The sequence below is a fragment of the Pongo abelii genome, chromosome 9 (assembly GCF_028885655.2).
Source record: "Pongo abelii isolate AG06213 chromosome 9, NHGRI_mPonAbe1-v2.0_pri, whole genome shotgun sequence".
NCBI lineage: Eukaryota > Metazoa > Chordata > Mammalia > Primates > Hominidae > Pongo > Pongo abelii.
The window spans coordinates 18,512,358-18,531,276 of NC_071994.2; the positions used below are offsets into that span (position 1 = coordinate 18,512,358).

An 18,919-nucleotide genomic window follows, 5' to 3' on the forward strand; every position below is an offset into this window, starting at 1 on the left:
TTAACACTAAGTGGGGAACACGTTTGAGATAGTAAATTTGCCTAAGGAGAGTTGGGTTGCTATTTCTAAGTAATCAGGAGAACAAGCAGTGCTTGAGAGTCTCTGGTTTGGACCAGGGGAGACAGAAAAAGTGAACCATTGAGCCCACTCCCACTTGTAACACTGAATTGAGGCAGGAGAAATCATCTAGAATCCACCAGCAGGAGGAATATGGGTACTTGTCTGCCTAGTATGAAGAGTCTTGAAGTCAAAATAGCTTTTTATTCTTTTCATCTCCTCCCCAACTTTCCTATTTGATATTAGCCATTATCATTTTAATAATGCCTCTTCCTCCTAGACAACCAGTTTTTGTTTTCTTAACTTTGACATGTGTGGCTAAGTCCCCAGGAGCTATGAGTGATTTAATGTGTTATTTTCCAGTAGGGGTTTAACTGAGAAACAAACAAAGCTAAAAGAGTATTTTGCAGAGCTTGAAGTAAGGGAATGAATGTATACTGGTAGAATTTCAGGCAACAGATAATCCAGTAGCGCCGATTTGCTTGGAGCTGGGGAAGCAAGCTTGCACTATTGTGCTTTCTGCAGCTAAGGTAACCTTGAATAAAAGTATAGACACTAGAGATCAGTATGTTACTAAGAGAATCCACTTATCCTTCTAGCACTAAAACTCTCTCTTGTGAGAGAGAAAGCCCTCTTGTTCTAAGACATGCTTATTTTGGTGTCAAACTTGAAAACTGCCTTGTCAATGCCTGGGGTTTCCATCAGAGAAAACAAAACTCTTTCTTTCATCAGGGTAACTCAATTACAAGGTACAGTAGTTCTGCATGGTAGGTAGGGAGTAGGCAACAAAATCTTATACTTAAAACACAGTCTATTCTTTAGTGAAACACAACACATCTTTAAATACAGAACATTAACCTGCTTGATCTGTTGCTATTAGGACTAGATGTAGGAAGTTCTTTTAAGATATTTCATAGACATTTTATTTTTTTCCACTTGGAAAGAAAATGTATATATGCATTAATGACACATGTGCAGTTACAATAATGAAGATCTGAAGTCAATATTGAAATATTTGAAGAAATTTTAATGTTAATTATACTCAGTTTTTAAAGAAAAAGAAGTTCACACATCTGAAAAGAAGTAAAAAGCATTTGTGCTTCAACAGGAAATTCTTAAACATATGATTCTTTTCTAAGAGCAATTGCACTAATTTCCAAAGTACTCTGTTAGATGGCTCTCTTTTGGCTGACTTCTCCCTATGTCCACTTCATCCATAAAACTTTTGCCTGGTTCTTGTACTTCTGGCCCTTGACTGAGATGATCTGACTAAAGTCTATTGGGAGGACTGAGTTCAAGGTACTAATGAAAAAACAAAAATTTTGGGCTCCATTTCCCTTTTGTCACCCTGGTCAGTGTCATCTTGTGTTTCCTAGGTTCTTATTTGCAGAGAAGACTTTCAGAGAAGGGGTTATCACATGTGCTTGGGATTCATATTCCTAGAACAGCACAGTCAGGTATACCAATGGTGATAACTAATTCCCAGTTAAGCAGGGAAAAGCTCCTGCACATGCACCAACCCTCATCAGAGATGCAATTACATGTGTGTCAAGGCTGACATTCGGCATCATGTTTCATAGTAAGCATCTGCCCAGAGGGCTGCAGATTTCTTCAAGGCTCTGTGAAAGGAATAAACAAGATCATCAGGAGGTGAGACTGTAATGTTAAGAAAGCTCCTACATGGAATTTGCTCCTCTGCCTGGTTCAGAACAATGTTGTCATTTCCAGCTATATCTGATAAATATCATCCTCTGTTGACCAATTCTGTTGACTAAATTGTTTTTAGCAGGTGAATTCACCTTTTCTTTATGGAGAACATTGAGATTTTCTTTCATTTTATTCTTTTCTGAGCCTATATACCTGTAAATCCACCCATCCTATATTTACCTGTCAACCCTATTTTATAATATGGAGGACATTTTTCTAGGCTCTGGTGGGACAGCAATGAGTAGGGTGGATGTGAGTCCTGTCCACATGAAATTCCTGGTCTAGCTTTGGAGACACATATTAAATAATTTATTACCCAATATGTTATTTGAATACACTTGTGATAAATTTCACAAATGAAGAGAAGCAGGTGCTGCAAGAGCATGCGACTAATTTAGTTTTGGGGGTCAGAGGAGATAGACATGAGGAAAAGGCATTTGAGTTGAGCCTTGGAGAAAGAATGGCAATTGACAAGATGATGTCAGGGGAGGTGGAGGTTTGGAGGAACATTCCAGGCAGAAGAAAAAGTGGCAAAAGGATAAGACAGCTAGGGAAAGGAGTTTCACAGCAACTTAAGGTAGGCCAATTACATTGATTTCTGGAGGAAATTATCTGGAGGATAGAGAAAGAGGAGGAGTGTGGTGGAGGGTCTGGAGCTGGAGCACTGGTCAGGGATCAGATCAGATCAGGCCTGGCCTTGGCCTCATTTAAGATTGTTTTTTTTCAACCCTAAACTAAAGAGAAAGTTATTAAACCCAGGTTACTGGTTGTTAATTTAACCAGCACAACATTCTTTAGGAAATTGTATGTGAATGCCTAAGGATGAGTATGGATTTTCAGTTTCTGCATGCCTCACTACTCTTAATTAATCACCCCAGCCTGAGCTGCACATTTATACCCCACTGAGTATAAATGTTGCAGGCATCTAAATAGGCATCTAAATTTGCAACACTGGACCAGATGATCTGACAGCGTCTCCCACTACTTAAATTCTAACATTTGTAGGAAGCTCTGTGGGGGATAAAAAGGCAAATAATATACAGCCTTGATTTTAAGAAATTTGAAATTTAGTAGGACAGTAAAGCATTTTCACTAAGCTGTACCTATAGGTAAAAGGTCAGTATTATTATTATTTTGTTGTTGTTGATACGGTTCCCTATGGTGCCATGTATCCACGCTGAGCACACAGGTGACCCTTAATAAATGGTTGTTATATGAATGATTCACAAGCCACTGAATAGTCTGGGGCGTGGCAGTAAATACAAATGAGAGCTGTGAGCCAAGAGAAATTATGTTATTACCTGACAATATCTCCAAATGCCCTCAACATGGGTTTATTCACATACTGCAATCCGTGCTTGGCACACAGTGACCTCACCAGAGGCGCCACTTTGTGATAATTATGGCGTGGCATTGTGGGGAACAGACTGGAGAAACATACAAGAGATATAAAATTTAGACCTAAAGAAAAACTCTGAGTTTTCTTCCTTCTATTACCAAATAAAACTATATCAGCAATGCAGGCCCAACCTTGACCTTGCACAATACTGCTGTTCTGGGAAGTTCAAAAACTCCTTCCAAAATACCCTTATCTCTTAACACTTCTGCAAGCCAAGTGGATGGTGAATGTTTGGGAAATGCTAACAGAATAAATGTTATCTTCATCGAATATGTTTATATTTGGCCAGTTCAGATGAAGGTATGGATTGTCTATCACTTTGAATTACCTAGGGGAGCTGAAGATACCCCTGTCCTCCTTCTCTGTCTCTGTCTTTGTCTCTGTCTTTCTCTCTATCCATCTGATATGGTTTGGCTGTGCCCCCACCCAAATCTCAACTTGAATTGTGTCTCCCAGATTCCCACGTGTTGTGGGAGGGACCCAAAGGAAGGTAATTGAGTCATGGGGGGCCAGCCTTTCCTCTGCTATTCTCATGATAGTGAATAAATCTCATGAGATATGATGGGTTTATCAAGGGTTTCTGCTTTTGCTTCTTCCTCATTTTCTCTTGCCACTGCCATGTAAGAAGTGCCTTTTGCCTCTCGCCATGATTCTGAGGCCTCCCCAGCCATTTGGAGCTGTAAGTCCAATTAAACCCCATTTTCTTCCCAGTCTTGGGTATGACTTTATCAGCAGTGTGAAAACAGACTAATACAGTAAATTGGAACCAGAAGTGGGATGTTGCTGAAAAGATACCTCAAAATGTGGAAATGACTTTGGAACTGGGTAACAGGCAGAGGTTGGAACAGTTTGGATAGCTCAGAATAAGACAGGAAAATGTGGGAGAGTTTGGAACTTCCTAGAGACTTGTTGAATGGCTTTGCCCAAAATGCTGATAACGATATGGACAATAAGGTCCAGGCTGAGGTGGTCTCAGATGAAGATCAGGAACTTGTTGGGAACTGGAATAAAGGTGACTCTTGTTATGTTTTAGCAAAGAGACTAGGCGGAGGTTCCCAAACACCGTCTAACTCCTATCCCATGAAGAGATGAATATTCAATAAGTTCTAGTCATGGCATATAGGAAAAAGTCCTAGGATAGGAATAAGGAGTGAGGAGATACAGGTTTTTATCTAAGGTTTTCCACTAATCACCCAGGTGACTTTCTTGGGTTTCAACTTCCTCTTTGATAAAATGTGAATAATAGTCCTTTTTTGTTTGGCTGAGGTTTTTAAGGAATAACATGAAGGAAAGGATGAGAAAATTATATGAGCAGGTGTAAGAGCTCTTTCCTTCTCTGACTATCCTAAATATGGCTTAGGTAAAGAGGATGTGGACAGTCTCTCCCTTGAATATTCTGGAGATTGATTCTCCAAGTGTTATGATTTTCTCTTTATTTTATGGCCACCTAACTGACTTATTGGTAAAGTATTGCCAATGCCATTTGAATATTGCATCAGGGAACAGGTTTTATCATTGATTATTTTGTAACTTCAGATCTAAAGAGATAGATATTTAAATTAAATGTCAACACAACTTGGTTACCCACGTCTCAAGCCTGCAGGTATCTGAAAATGGAATCAGTGGCACTTTTCCAAGATTTCACTCTAGTTACTCACAATCAATCTTTCTCTCTTTCTTTCTCTTTTTCTTTCTTTCTTTCTTTCTTTCTTTCTTTCTTTCTTTCTTTCTTTCTTTCTTTCTTTCTTTCTTTCTTTCTCTTTCTTTCTTTCTTTTCTTTTTCTTTCTTTCTTTCTTTCTTCTCTTTCTTTTTCTTTTTTTCTTTCTCTTTCTCTCTCTTTCTCTCCTTCCTTCCTTCCTTCCTTCCTTCCCCATCATTGCTAATAGAAAGATAGCAGCCTGTGGAAAATGCTGGTTCATTTTTTCCCCTCTGAGACCTTGAGCCTAGGGCCTGATCTGGATTATATTTGGGGATGTTATAAGTGACTGCACTTGCCCTACTAAGGACTATTCTTGTTACTCACTGGTGCTCGATTTGGAAGTTCATGTGCCTAGTGAACCAGTCATTGAAAAAGGACTGTTCAATATTACAGGTGGCCAAGACCTGCAAAGAAAAAGCTTATATTAGTTATAAATGAGCCCAAGTGTCAAACAAAGAAAATATTTGAAACCACTTTTGCAAAATTATGACAGTAAGATAAATCTGACATAGTTGACTACATCTTGCTTCTGATCTCCAAGCTGTCCTTTGTAATTCCTGGGTGTAGGCTAAGCTACCTTTGGGAGGAACTTATTTTGTAGTTTAACCTTAAAGAAAGGATGATAGTAGCCGTTCCCAAAACTAAACTGCTTTTGTATAACTAATAAAAGGCCATAATGTTAGGATTGTGAGAGGGGCCTGAATTCTGCTAAGATGGAGGCATAGTTTCTATAATTCTTTACTGCTCAGGAATCATGTGGCCAGAGGTGACAGGATTTGTGACTTTCCCAATTCTGCTTGTAGATAATATCACTACTATAGAACCTAAGATTAATTTTTTGAGATGTTTTTCAGACTGTCCCCACTTGGACCCATGCATGACTCATGACTCGATGGGTCCTCTGGCCCCACCCAAAGGTGGAGTGGGAACATTTTCCACACCCCTATAATTTCTTCCCCAACCAGTCAACTAGCACCCATTTCCCAGCCCTCTTCCCATCAAATTGTCCATTGCTACAGTTTGCCTGTGTTCCTACTCAAATCTCATCTTGAATTATAATCCCCATAATCCCCACGTGTCAAGGGAGGGACCTGGTTCTAAGTCAGTGTGGTTTGAAAGATTCTCCCCCAGGAACTCCATCATTACCTGAGTGCTGAGCCAGTCCCGGTTCTCCTCTGTGCTCATTCTCATTGTTACGTGGCTCATCTGAGTAACATATACAACCTAAGGACTTTCAAGAAACCTTTTGGAGGAATAAAAGGAGGAAGTGATGACTGTTTGGGGTGTTTCAGTAGCAAGCACTGGGCTTGCATAACTTCTGGTAGAGCTGGTTGATCACTGGAGGAAATGAAAGAGACTCAAAGGTTCCAGTAAAATGGTGATCTTTCTTTTTCTTATTTGAAAGATCTTTATATCAAGAGATGACACACTAAGCATTCAGCCACATGACTGCCAAATGTATAGGAGCAGAGCCTCTAAAGTTTTCTGTAGCTCTAGTGCAAAGATCAAAACCAACTAGGGATATTTAAGGGCGTATGCAAACTGGTTGACAGCCTGGGCTTTGTCCTCAGTTAAGAGCTGGATTCAAGTTCTGTTTTGGCATTGGCCTTGGCTCTTACTTGCTCTTACATGCCCCTGGGCATATGATTTAATCTCCTTAAATTTCAGTTCCTTTAGCAGAAAAATTACCATGATACTATCTACACTGCAGAGTTGTGTGAGGATTACATCAAATAAGATAATGCATGTAAAGCCTTTAACAAAGTGTCTGATGCATAGTAGCTACAATTATTCTTATAATTATTTAGTACTTAGAATAATGTGGCAACAGAATGAGGGAGGATTACATTGGAAAATTGGAGAGGACTATTCAAGCAAAAATGCGTTGGAAGTCGTTTTGCTTTGGGAAAACCTCTAGTCATAAAAGAACTTAAAAAAAATCCTTCCCTGTCATTCTTTGGTAGGGATTACTATGTCTACCTAGATTATAGTTTTAAGGACTTAGGGTTCAACTGAAATGCTTCAATTAAGAATCCAGGAAGTGGAGAAAAAATGGAGATTGGGCAAATTTTTTTTGCAAAGAGCTCGTCTTATTCAACTATTTCAACATTTTTTTTTTCACATTTGCTTAAAAACACCTCAGCTGCAAGAAATGGGGCATGATGTCATAATCTAATCTCTCTTAAAGCTAATGACAAATAGCTCTGATATGGAAGGTATGAGGATCATCTGGATTACTGGAATAAAATAGTATTCTTACTTGACCAAATATATGAGCAACATGGTCCCGAAGATGCCATAGTAAGGGCCAAATGTAATGAAATATCGGATGTAAAAGCTGCTAACCCAGGCGATGTCCTGCAGAGAAAAGCACTTGAAAGTTACACACCCTGAACATGATTTCATTTCCTCTTCATTGGCCTGGGGTCCCTTCATGTTCTGGCTAAATCTTATGCCCTGTTATTAAGGAAGCTATATCTGGAGAGGACACAGCATTTTCATTTCCCCTCTTCTACTTGGTCTAGTTTCCGAGAATGAGCCACATTACTCACCACCCGATATCTTCGAAGGTACATCACTTGCATGGATCGCAGGTTGAGATATACTGGCATGAAGAGTGGGAGCCCAACTGAAATAGAACAAAAAATGATGCGGAATAAATAAACAGAATGTGTTCATGTGTATTTAATGTTTAGCTCCCACTTAGAAGTGAGAACATGCAGTGTTCGGTTTTCTGTTCCTGCGTTAGTTCACCCAGGATAATGGCCTCCATCTCCATCCATGTTGCTTCAAAGGACATTATCTTATTCTTTTGAATGGATGTGTAGCATTCCATGGTGTATACATGCCACATTTTATCTAAGTAGTCTACCATTGATATGCATTTAGGCTGATTCCATGTCTTAGCTATCGTGAGTAGTGATGCCTCCCGAGACACACAATTTATCTGTATAACAAAACTTCACATGTACCCTTGAAACTAAAACAGAAGTAAAAAAAAAAAAAGGAAAATCACCAGTAATCTTACTACCCAGATATTACCATAAACATTTTGAATATAGATATATTAATATATGTTCTAAAAATTGGTATTATGCTACCTGTAGTACTGTTTTGTACACTACCTTTAAAAAGAAAACATATCATGACTATCTTCCCATTTCTCTAAATATTTTCCAGCATCTTTTTTTTTTAAAATTATACTTTAAGTTCTGGGATACATGTGCAGAACGTGAAGGTTTGTTACATAGGTATACACGTGCTATGGTGGTTTGCTGCACCCATCAACCCATCATCTACATTAGGTTGTTCTCCTAATGTTATCCTTCCCCTAACCCCCAACCCACCAACAGCCCCTGGTGTGTGATGTTCCCCTTCCTGTGTCCATGTGTTCTCATTGTTCAACTCCCACTTATGAGTGAGAACATGCAGTATTTGGTTTTCTGTTCCTGTGTTAGTTTGCTGAGAATGATGGTTTTCAGCTTCATCCATGTCCCTGCGAAGGACATGAACTCATCCTTTTTCATGGCTGCATAGTATTCCACAGTAAATATGTGACACATTTTCTTTATCCAGTCTAATACTAATGGGCATTTGGGTTGGTTCCAAGTCTTTGCTATTGTGAATAGTGCTGCAATAAACATATATGTGCATGTGTCTTTATAGTAGAATGATTTATAATTCTTTGGGTATATACTCAGTAATGGGATTGCTGGGTCAAATGGTATTTCTGGTTCTAGATCCTTAAGGAATCACCACACTGTCTTCCACAATAATTGAACTAATTTACACTCCCAACAACAGTATAAAAGCATTTCTATTTCTCCACATCCTCTCCAGCATCTGTTGTTTCCTGCCTTTCTAATGATTGCCATTCTAACTGGCATGAGATGGTATCATATTGTGGTTTTGATTTGCATTTCTCTAATGACCAGTGATGATGAGCTTTTTTTATTCATATGTTTGTTGGCCACATAAATGTCTTCTTTTGAGAAGTGTCTGTTCATATCATTTGCCCAATTTTTGATGGGGTTGTTTTTTTTTCTTGTAAATTTGTTTAAGTTCCTTGTAGATTCTGGATATTAGCCCCTTGTCAGATGAATAGATTACAAAATATTTCTCCCATTCTGTAGGCTGCCTCTTCACTCTGATGATAGTTTCTTTTGCTGTGCAGAAGCTTTTTAGTTTAATTAAATCCCATTTGTCTATTTTGGCTTTTGTTGCCATAGCTTTTGGTGTTTTAGTCATGAAGTCTTTTCCCATGCCTATGTCCTGAATTGTATTGCCTAGGTTTTCTTCTAGGGTTTTTATGGTTTTAGGTCTTACATTTAAGTCTTTAATCCATCTTGAGTTAACGTTTGTATAAGGTGTAAGGAAGGCGTCCAGTTTCAGTTTTCTGCCTATGGCTAGCCAGTTTTCCCAGCACCATTTATTAAATAGGGAATCCTTTCCCCATTGCTTGTTTTTGTCAGGTTTGTCAAATATCAGAAGGTTGTAGATGTGTGGCATTATTTCTGAGGGCTCTGTTATGTTCCATTGGTTTATATCTCTGTTTTCATACCAGTACCATGCTGTTTTGGTTACTGTAGTATAGTTTGATGTATTTGTAGTATAGTTTGAAGTCATGTAGCGTGATGCCTTCAGTTTTGTTCTTTTTGCTTAGGATTGTCTTGGCTATATGGGCTTTTTTTTGGTTGCATATGAAATTTAAAGTAGTTTTTTCTAATTCTGTGAAGAAAGTCAATGGTAGCTCGATGAGGATACTGTTGAATCTATAAATTACTTTGGGCAGTATGGCCATTTTCATGATATTGATTCTTCCTATTCATGAGCATGGTATATTTTTACATTTGTTTGTGTCCTCTTTTATTTCCTTGAGCAGTGCTTTGTAGTTCTCCTTGAAATGATCCTTCACGTTCCTTGTAAATTGTATTCCTAGGTATTGTATTATCTTTGTAGCAATTGTGAATGGGAGTTCACTCATGATTTGGCTTTCTGTTTGTCTATTATTGGTGTATAGGAATGCTTGTGATTTTTGTACGTTGATTTTGTATCCTGAGACTTTGCTGAAGTTGCTGATCAGCTTAAGGAGATTTTTGGCTGAGATGATGGGGTTTTCTAAATATACAATCATGTCATCTGCAAACAGAGACACTTTGACTTCCTCTCTTCCAATTTGAATTCCTTCTCTTGCTTGATTGCCATGGCCAGAAACTTTCAATACTATGCTGAATAGGAGTGGTGAGAGAGGTTGTCTTGTGCCGATTTTCAATGGGAATGCTTCCAGCTTTTGCCCATTCAGATTGATATTGTCTGTGGGTTTGTCATAAATACCTCTTATTATTTTGAGATACTTTCCATCAATACCTAGATTATTGAGAGTTTTTAGCATAAAGTGTTGTTGAATTTTATCGAAAGCCTTTTCTGCGTCTATTGAGACAATCATGTGGTTTTTGTCATTGGTTCTGTTTATGTGATGGATTACATTTATTTATTTGCATATGTTGAACCAGCCTTGAATCCTGACTTGATCTTGGTGGATAAGCTTTTTGATGTGCTTCTGGATTTGGTTTGCCAGTATTTTACTAAGGATTTTTGCACTGATGTTCATCAGGGATATTGTCCTAAAATTTTCTTTTTTTGTTGTGTCTCTGCCAGTTTTTGGTATTAGGATGATCCAGCATCTGTTTTGTAATTACTGTGTTGTATTTTTATAAGGCACTTAATACATTTATTTAAGAAATCCAGTAAATGTATTTAATTGAAAAATGTGACCCCAGTGCAAGTCAGCAGGACTCTATCTCCTTAATGCAGCATTCCTGGAATGCTGGCCCCAAGGAAAGATGCAAGGTGGAGATCCACAGCCTCATCCTGGACTGCACTGGGCATTTCAAATCTAAAAGCCTGGGCTGGGAATTTGGTCAGTAGCTCCAGGTTCAAGCTACCTCAAAGAAGCTAGGAAAGCTTGGGAGATTTGAGTCATTTTTGATGAAAGCATCCTTGAAGAGCTTCTGCTATCAGCTTTCAAGTTTTTTCAAGGTACTTGGAGTCCTTCAGTCTCCCTGGATCTTTGGGATTTAGCCCCATTACAGTGTGTTGAGGTGTCAGAGATAAAGAAGGTATACTCATTTCCTGGTCAGAGTTATTTACCTGCCTCTGCCCCAGCATCACTGAGGCTTCCCAGGCACAGAGGATCCTTAAGGAGATCCTCTGGCTTTTCACAAAGCCTGTCTTCCTGGTCGAACTTTAGTTAGGATCTTCTAAGCCCTCTTCTTGACTAGGCCTCAACCTTGGCCTACGAAAATTGCAGACTCTCAGCACAAATGATTTCATCCACTCTCCAAACTAAGAAACTTGAACAAACACTAGCATAGTTTCTCAAACTCAAGGCCATCTCTCTGGGATAATCCCAGCATCCTTGAAGTTTTTACGTGAGAAAGCTCAATGCTGCCAAAATAATTTACTGTTTATTCTGGCCAGTATCTGACTATAGGCACCTGACACCCCTTTTTCTTAGAGCATTTATTTTAGGACACTGACAATTGTAAATCCTTTGTGTCTTCCTTTGAAATGTAGCGTCTATACTCCAGAAATGTATTTCTCAAGGGCCTGGTAACAATCCCTTTGAAATCTAGCCATCAAGAAGGATGGGGCTCTTATCTGTCAGTCTATTTGGGAGGATAGGAGACAAACTTTGATAAGTACCAGTTAGCAGACACAGACAGACTGGACAAATCTTATCAACCAAATCCTCCACCCCCTACCCCATCTCCCAGTGTCTTTCAGTATTTTTCCTTTAGTATGCTCCAGCGTTTAAAAGCTTCTCTCTCACTTTTGCGTCAGGAGAATTAAGCTCAGTTTATGGTGAAGTCTCTCTCCCCTAGTGCAATTGCCTGAATATAATTTGTCTTGCTGCCTTTAACAAATATCTGGTTTTGTTTCTTTTTGACAGTTTGAGTATGACTCATCTGCACCCAAGATGTTAAGCTAGCATTTGCCGGGAAAGGCCACAATAAAACAGCTCTTGGTGGTGGCAGTGTGGTTTGTGAGGTGGGCATTTTGCAGTGAATTCACACCATTCCCTCATTTCTCATAGGGTAAGGACATATTGCCCCACTACAGACAAGGGAGGTAAACACATGTTTCTCAGGAAAGTTCACAGAAGAAAGTCCAACAGCATTTTCTTATGCAAACACACATCTAGTTAGGCTGGGAATCAGCTACCTTTTAAAAATGGGGCACCAATGAGAACACATGGACACAGGAAGGGGGACATCACACACCGGGGACTGTTGTGGGGTGGGGGGAGGGGGGAGGGATAGCATTAGGAGATACGCCTAATGCTAAATGAAGAGTTAATGGGTGCAGCACACCAACATGGCACATGTATACATATGTAACAAACCTGCACGTTGTGCACATGTACCCTACAACTTAAAGTATAATAATAATAATTTAAAAATAAATAAATAAATAAAAAATGGGGCACCAATGTCCTCATTCCTCTTTTAGGTTATGCAAGAGAAGCGGGGCAGGTGAGAGTGCAGGATGGGGGAAGCTGAATTCCAACTGTGGAGGAGCCAGCAGTGATGGTCGATCTCACACTTCAAAAAATTTGCCCCCTGCTGTCCTCCTCTGGCATGATAGGGGTGGCCACTTGTGGCCTACACGTGGGCAAATCAGATCATCTGCAACTGTGTTTCTCAACCCCAGCACTGCTGGAAATTTGGGTGAGATGATTATTTTTATGAGGAGCCGTCCTTTGCATCATGGAATGTTTAGCAGCATCCCGGGCTTCTATCCACTGACTGCCAATAAGTTCCCTCTTCCTCTGTTGCGATAACCAAAAAAATGTCTTTAGACATTGCCCCTGGGAGGCAAAATTGCTCTGGTTGAGAACAACTGGACTACAGGAAATGTTTGGTTCCTTCCCTGATTTTGGTTTATTCCCCAGATGTATGTTTTATTTGGGCAGATTTGGGGGTTTCTTTTTTTTGTGAGCTGCTATGAGTTTGACGTTGGTTAAGAGCAAAGGCTCTTTGCTTTGCTTATGATGTTCTTTTACTGGTATCAGATTTACTCAGCTACCTTTATTTTCCTTCAAACTTGACCTACATGCCCACACTCAGATATATATGTCTCATGCCTTCCCACAGCTGTATGCAGGTCATGGGAGCAGACAGCTTTCTTCCACACAAAAGCACTGCAGGTGCCCTTTATTCCCCGGCCTCTCCATTTCTGGTGTCACACTGCAAATGCTTCAGATTTATTTCCCCATCTCTACTTCCTTCCTACCCAAACACCATTATTCTTTTCTCTTGATAGATGTTTGGTCTTTCCAGAATGACAGGCCTAGATGCAGGCCCCTTGACTGGCAGCCTGCTTTCCCTCTCTCGTTGGGTATCTCCTTCCTTCCCCATCCAACTCTCAGAATGATGAGGTGCCCTTTAAAAAGGCTGTTTACTTTTCCATTTCCCTTTGCCGATTTCCACCCCAGTGAGTCTAAATAAGACATTCTGCTTTGCTCAGTAGCAATAGGACATGGGCTGGTTTCTGTGAGAGCATTCCAGTCGTGCCTTCTCCCTTGACAAGTACTTGCTTCAAGGAAATGGGATATAAGGAATGTGGCTCTGGGAGACTCACCTATGCAGAAGTACAGGTGCTGCTTTTCATAGTTGATGTATTTGATTTTCTTCTTGCCGTACTGAATAGAGAGAGAATAAAACTAAAATAAGAGACCACACTTCTGGTCATCACACTCAAGGATGCGTGTGTGTGTGCACATGCATGTGCGTATGTCTAAAATCTTTATGGAAAGAGCCATCTGATCAGTGTTCATTAGCTTTCAAGTCTGAGGAAGTAGAAGAACCAGAACCAGTATAGGAGGAAATATTGTGGCCTCTTTTTGCTTCAATTATATGTGGGTAATTCTGGCACAAATGGAATATTCCATTTGACTGTAGGAATTGTGATCTTTTTTTTGTTCTTATGGGAATCATTTTGAATTTTTTTCTCTTTACGTGAGGTGGAATGGTCACTGAAATGGGACATTTCCGAGTTTTTCTTGTGCTTCTTCAACTATGGCATTTAGGATTCTGCTCCATATTTATTCATTCATCCAACAGATGTACGATTCATTCATCACAGTCAAGAATTTTCTTTTAAATTCATTCATCCAAAAGATACTAAATGGTAATATGATAGAAGATATAGTCGTGGCCCCTCCTGTCTGTCTCATCTTTCTTCTTTTGTGTTCTCATCATGAAATCAAATGAAATCACACTATCATTTATTATTTTAGCACATGATGATAGCACATATAATATTTATTATACATTATATAATTACTATATAATAATATAATATTACATTCACTACTGAAAATTTGATTCATTTTCTAAGAGTCTCCTTAGTTAGTCTGGCATATATTCAGGGCACAAAGCAAATACTTTGAAAGGAGGATAGAGGTAATGGTTATATCTCTAGTATCTGGCAGACACTCAAAAATGTTTATTGAAGGAATTAACGAATGAGTGATAATTCACACTCACTCTGTATTTTTGCCTATGTTCATTCAGTTATAACTCTGGGCAGTGTTTGACTCTTGCTTTCTCCTTTCCTTTGATATCTTTCCTCATATGTATAGATTTCTTCTTGCATTTGGATGGTATATTTGGTCCTTCCTTCTCATTACCAAAAATTACAAGAAATATCATAGTGATAAAGTAATAATAGCTATTTGCAGTTATTCCTAAACGTTTAAATATTTTAGTAACAGGAAACATGGTAAAGGGACTACTTGGAAGTGCGTGGGAGTGCACAAACCATAATGGACAGATTTTGAGTATCACCTCAAAGGAGGATTCTGTCTTCCAGGATATAAGCACAGGACATAGAAGAATGTAAATGCTTGCTGAAGAAACTTAACATTTGAATAAAGTATTAGAAAGGCAGACAGTAAAGAAGGAAGAAAGGAAAAGCCCAGGGCTGATTAGAAATGTTTTTGATGTGAAACTACTGAATTTTAGAGTTTAAATAAATAATTGTAAATAATGTCTTGTGCAGTGGTTTTGAAATTATATTATATAGAACTCTAAGATTTTAGGGATGTCCCAGGAGCAGCTTCAGAACTTGGAGATATAGCTTCTATCATTTGTGAAGAGGTAGCATGTGTGCTGAAAATAGCTCTATAGAAGGCATGTCTGAACTCAAGCTGCTTCATGAACTTCCCTGAGACAAACTCCCTTGCTCTCCAGGGGGAAGGGGAGATATGAGGGGACAATTGGAGAAACCAACACTTCAGAATTCTAATGATGATCATAGAAACCCACAAACATCAGGGAAGTCCAATGTGTTTGTGGAATCATTGTCAAAAGCAACTGATTTGTGATCACAGCACCAGGAATTTTTTCAAAGCAAGAGACCTTGTTGTCTATTTCAGCTAGGGAAAAGGGTGAGTCTCCCAAAGATGAAAAAAACTACTTTCAAAAAGTTGAACAATTTTTGGTTAATGTACCAGACAGGCAACAACTGAGAAGGCTATACTGTTTTATTTTTATAAAACTCCTAGTTTTTCTAGGAGATAGCAACCTCTTCCCAAGTACCTGACTCTCAGGTACTTCACTTGAGGGGAGGCACTTTTCTTTGGTTATCCTTATATCTCCTTTGCTTAAGAAAGACTCCCTCCTAAAAATCTTGGTAATTGACGTTGTACATGATGGTTTTAAGTTGGAGTTTTAAAAAGTAATAATTAACTGAGAAATTCTGAAGATGACTTTCCCCCTCCTTTTTCTGTTGTTTAAGAAGCTCAAATTAGAGGTGAGACTTCTAGCTCTCTTCCATGGCATTTGGGCTGTAGTTCATGTGTAAATGCACCAAAATGAACATGAACTAAATATAACAGCATAGTTTCTTCTAACTGGGCTAGAATTAGTTGAGATAACTAGGTACATGAAAGTACGTGATCTAGTGCTTATTGAATATATTGACCTATATTCTCTCAGTGAATGTTTCTCCATGCCCTGTTTTAAACCTCAGACAGTCATTGCAACTCCAGTCATCTGGTTCGACGATCTAACATTGGCTTGTATTGCCTCAGAGAAAATGACAGGCACTGGGCAGGGACCCATCTGTCACTGGGATTGCTCAGAGTAACGTGGATTTCTATATTTCCTGCCATGGGAGGTTGGACTGGATGATCTTTAAGGTCATAGACTTATCCCCTTGTGTTCTTACAGCCCCAGATTCAGTTATTTCAAATCTGTATTTTGAACCTAAAAGAAGGAGAGATGTTCTCAGATTGTGTGTGAAGCCAGAATTTCCAGCTTGATCATTCCAAGGCAAGGCTGTAAGCCTTTCCAGGAACCACTTCCAGGAACATTTCCTCGGTGCTCAAGATTTCTAAGTGTACCTTGACAGGTTGTGAATCTCCAAGCAGAAAAAGTGGGCCCGTGTCAATAGCCGGGTCTTTGGGGTAGATGTTCGGCTTTACGTGATGTTGAAAGTGCGCGTCATTCCACCAGTCTGCTGACAGGCCCTGAGGAGAAGTGAGGGCTCGTTACTTGAAATAATTGTTTCCTGAAATACCCTTCACTGTCAGAGTTTTCTGCATGCATCCCCAAAGTCAAAATAAGATATTTGAGTTTCTCTAGCTTGCCTTCACTGCTGAGCCACAGCATGACTCATGGGACAGAGGCACTCATAGCTTACAAAGAAATAATTCTCTGATCCGGAAACACAACTTCAGGCTAAAAGTCTTGGTAAGGAAAATCGTAAAAGCTGGTTGAAAAGAAATGTTTTCCCATCCTTCTCTTATTTGATCTTCATTAAAAAAAAAATCTGAAGGTAGGTGGCGCAGAGAGTCTTTTTTCTATTTTACGTATAAAGAAGACTTAGCTCCGAGGCTTTAGTTCTGGGGAAAAAGAAGCGGCCCGGGTATCTTACTTCAATGAGTGTTTCAAAGAATTGTGGATCTGAAGTGCTACCCCTGGGGGTCTTGGCTCAGGTCCTTGCATGTCCCGGCTTCAATGCTCTCATACAAAAATAAATGAGAATAAAAAGATTTTAGCAGATGCCAATCTTGAGTCACCTCTGATTAGGTTGTTCGTGTTTTTTTTCTTTTTTAATCATAGAAAGTCTGAAATTTTAATAGAGCAAAGAATTTGGAGGCACATCAACCTAGTTACATATGCTGGATGTATAAATACTGCTGCATGGTTTCGGCAAATCACCCAACCTTTTTGAGGCTCAGTTCTATCTCCCGTAAATAACATAAGGACATTTACCTCCGTGGGTGGTCTGGGGAGTTATGAGATGACCTATGTAAAATGTTGGCATGGGGGGAGGAGCCAAGATGGCCGAATAGGAACAGCTCCGGTCTACAGTTCCCAGCGCAAGCGATGCAGAAGATGGGTGATTTCTGCATTTCCATCTGAGGTACCCTGTTCATCTCACTAGGGAGTGCCAGACAGTGGGTGCAGGTCAGTGGGTGAGTGCACCATGCGCCAGCCGAAGCAGGGGCGAGGCATTGCCTCACTCGGGAAGCGCAAGGGGTCAGGGAGTTCCCTTTCCAGGGGTGCCACTCCCACCCAAATACTGTGCTTTTCCGAAGGGCTTAGGAAACGGTGCCCCAGGAGAGTATAGCCCGCACCTGGCTCAGAGGGTCCTACGCCCACGGAGTCTCACTGATTGCTAGCACAGCAGTCTGAGATCAAACAGCAAGTCAGCAGCGAGGCTGGGGGAGGGGCGCCCGCCATTGCCCAGGCTCGCTTAGGTAAACAAAGCAGCCGGGAAGCTTGAACTGGGTGGAGCCCACCACAGCTCAAGGAAGCCTGCCTGCCTCTGTAGGCTCCACCTCTGGGGGCAGGGCACAGACAAACAAAAAGACAGCAGTAACCTCTGCAGACTTAAATGTCCCTGTCTGACAGCTTTGAGGAGAGCAGTGGTTCTCCCAGCACGCAACTGGAGATCTGAGAACGGGCTGACTGCCTCCTCAAGTGGGTCCCTGACCCCTGACCCCCGAGCAGCCTAACTGGGAGGCACCCCCCAGCAGGGGCAGACTGACACCTCACACGGCCGGCCAGGTACTCCAAAAGACCTGCAGCTGAGGGTCCTGTCTGTTAGAAGGAAAACTAACAGAAAGGACATCCACACCAAAAACCCATCTGTACATCACCATCATCAAAGACCAAAAGTAGATAAAACCACAAAGATGGGGAAAAAACAGAGCAGAAAAACTGGAAACTCTAAAAACCAGAGTACCTCTCCTCCTCCAAAGGAACGCAGTTCCTCACCAGCAACGGAACAAAGCTGGACGGAGAATGACTTTGACGAGCTGAGAGAAGAAGGCTTCAGACGATCAAATTACTCCGAGCTACGGGAGGATATTCAAACCAAAGGCAAAGAAGTTGAAAACTTTGAAAAAAATTTAGAAGAATGTATAACTAGAATAACCAATAGAGGGAAGTGCTTAAAGGAGCTGATGGAGCTGAAAACCAAGGCTCGAGAACTACGTGAAGAATGCAGAAGCCTCAGGAGCCGATGCGATCAAATGGAAGAAAGGGTATCAGCCCTGGAAGATGAAATGAATGAAATGAAGTGAGAAGGCAAGTTTAGAGAAAAAAGAATAAAAAGAAATGAGCAAAGCCTCCAAGAAATATGGGACTATGTGAAAAGACCAAATCTACGTCTGATTGGTGTACCTGAAAGTGACGGGGAGAATGGAAACAAGTTGGAAAACACTCTGCAGGATATTATCCAGGAGAACTTCCCCAATCTAGCAAGGCAGGCCAACATTCAGATTCAGGAAATACAGAGAACGCCACAAAGATACTCCTCGAGAAGAGCAACTCCAAGACACATAATTGTCAGATTCACCAAAGTTGAAATGAAGGAAAAAACGTTAAGGGCAGCCAGAGAGAAAGGTCGGGTTACCATCAAAGGGAAGCCCATCAGACTAACAGTGGATCTCTCGGCAGAAACCCTACAAGCCAGAAGAGAGTGGGGGCCAATATTCAACATTCTTAAAGAAAAGAATTTTCAACCCAGAATTTCATAT

General features: G+C 40.2%; 1 protein-coding gene across 1 annotated transcript in view; it reads right to left on the bottom strand.

Annotated features, from left to right (window-relative positions):
• Window positions 1–1,624: 1,624 nt before the first annotated feature.
• LOC100438893 (putative fatty acid desaturase 2-like protein FADS2B) overlaps window positions 1,625–18,919 on the bottom strand; it is a 41,924-nt gene continuing 24,629 nt past the window's right edge. The window contains 8 exon segments of the mRNA XM_024255012.2: window positions 1,625–1,676; window positions 3,066–3,191; window positions 5,188–5,267; window positions 6,010–6,106; window positions 7,124–7,236; window positions 7,416–7,492; window positions 13,507–13,567; window positions 16,274–16,399. Coding sequence (XP_024110780.2) covers window positions 1,625–1,676; window positions 3,066–3,191; window positions 5,188–5,267; window positions 6,010–6,106; window positions 7,124–7,236; window positions 7,416–7,492; window positions 13,507–13,567; window positions 16,274–16,399 — 732 coding nt within the window.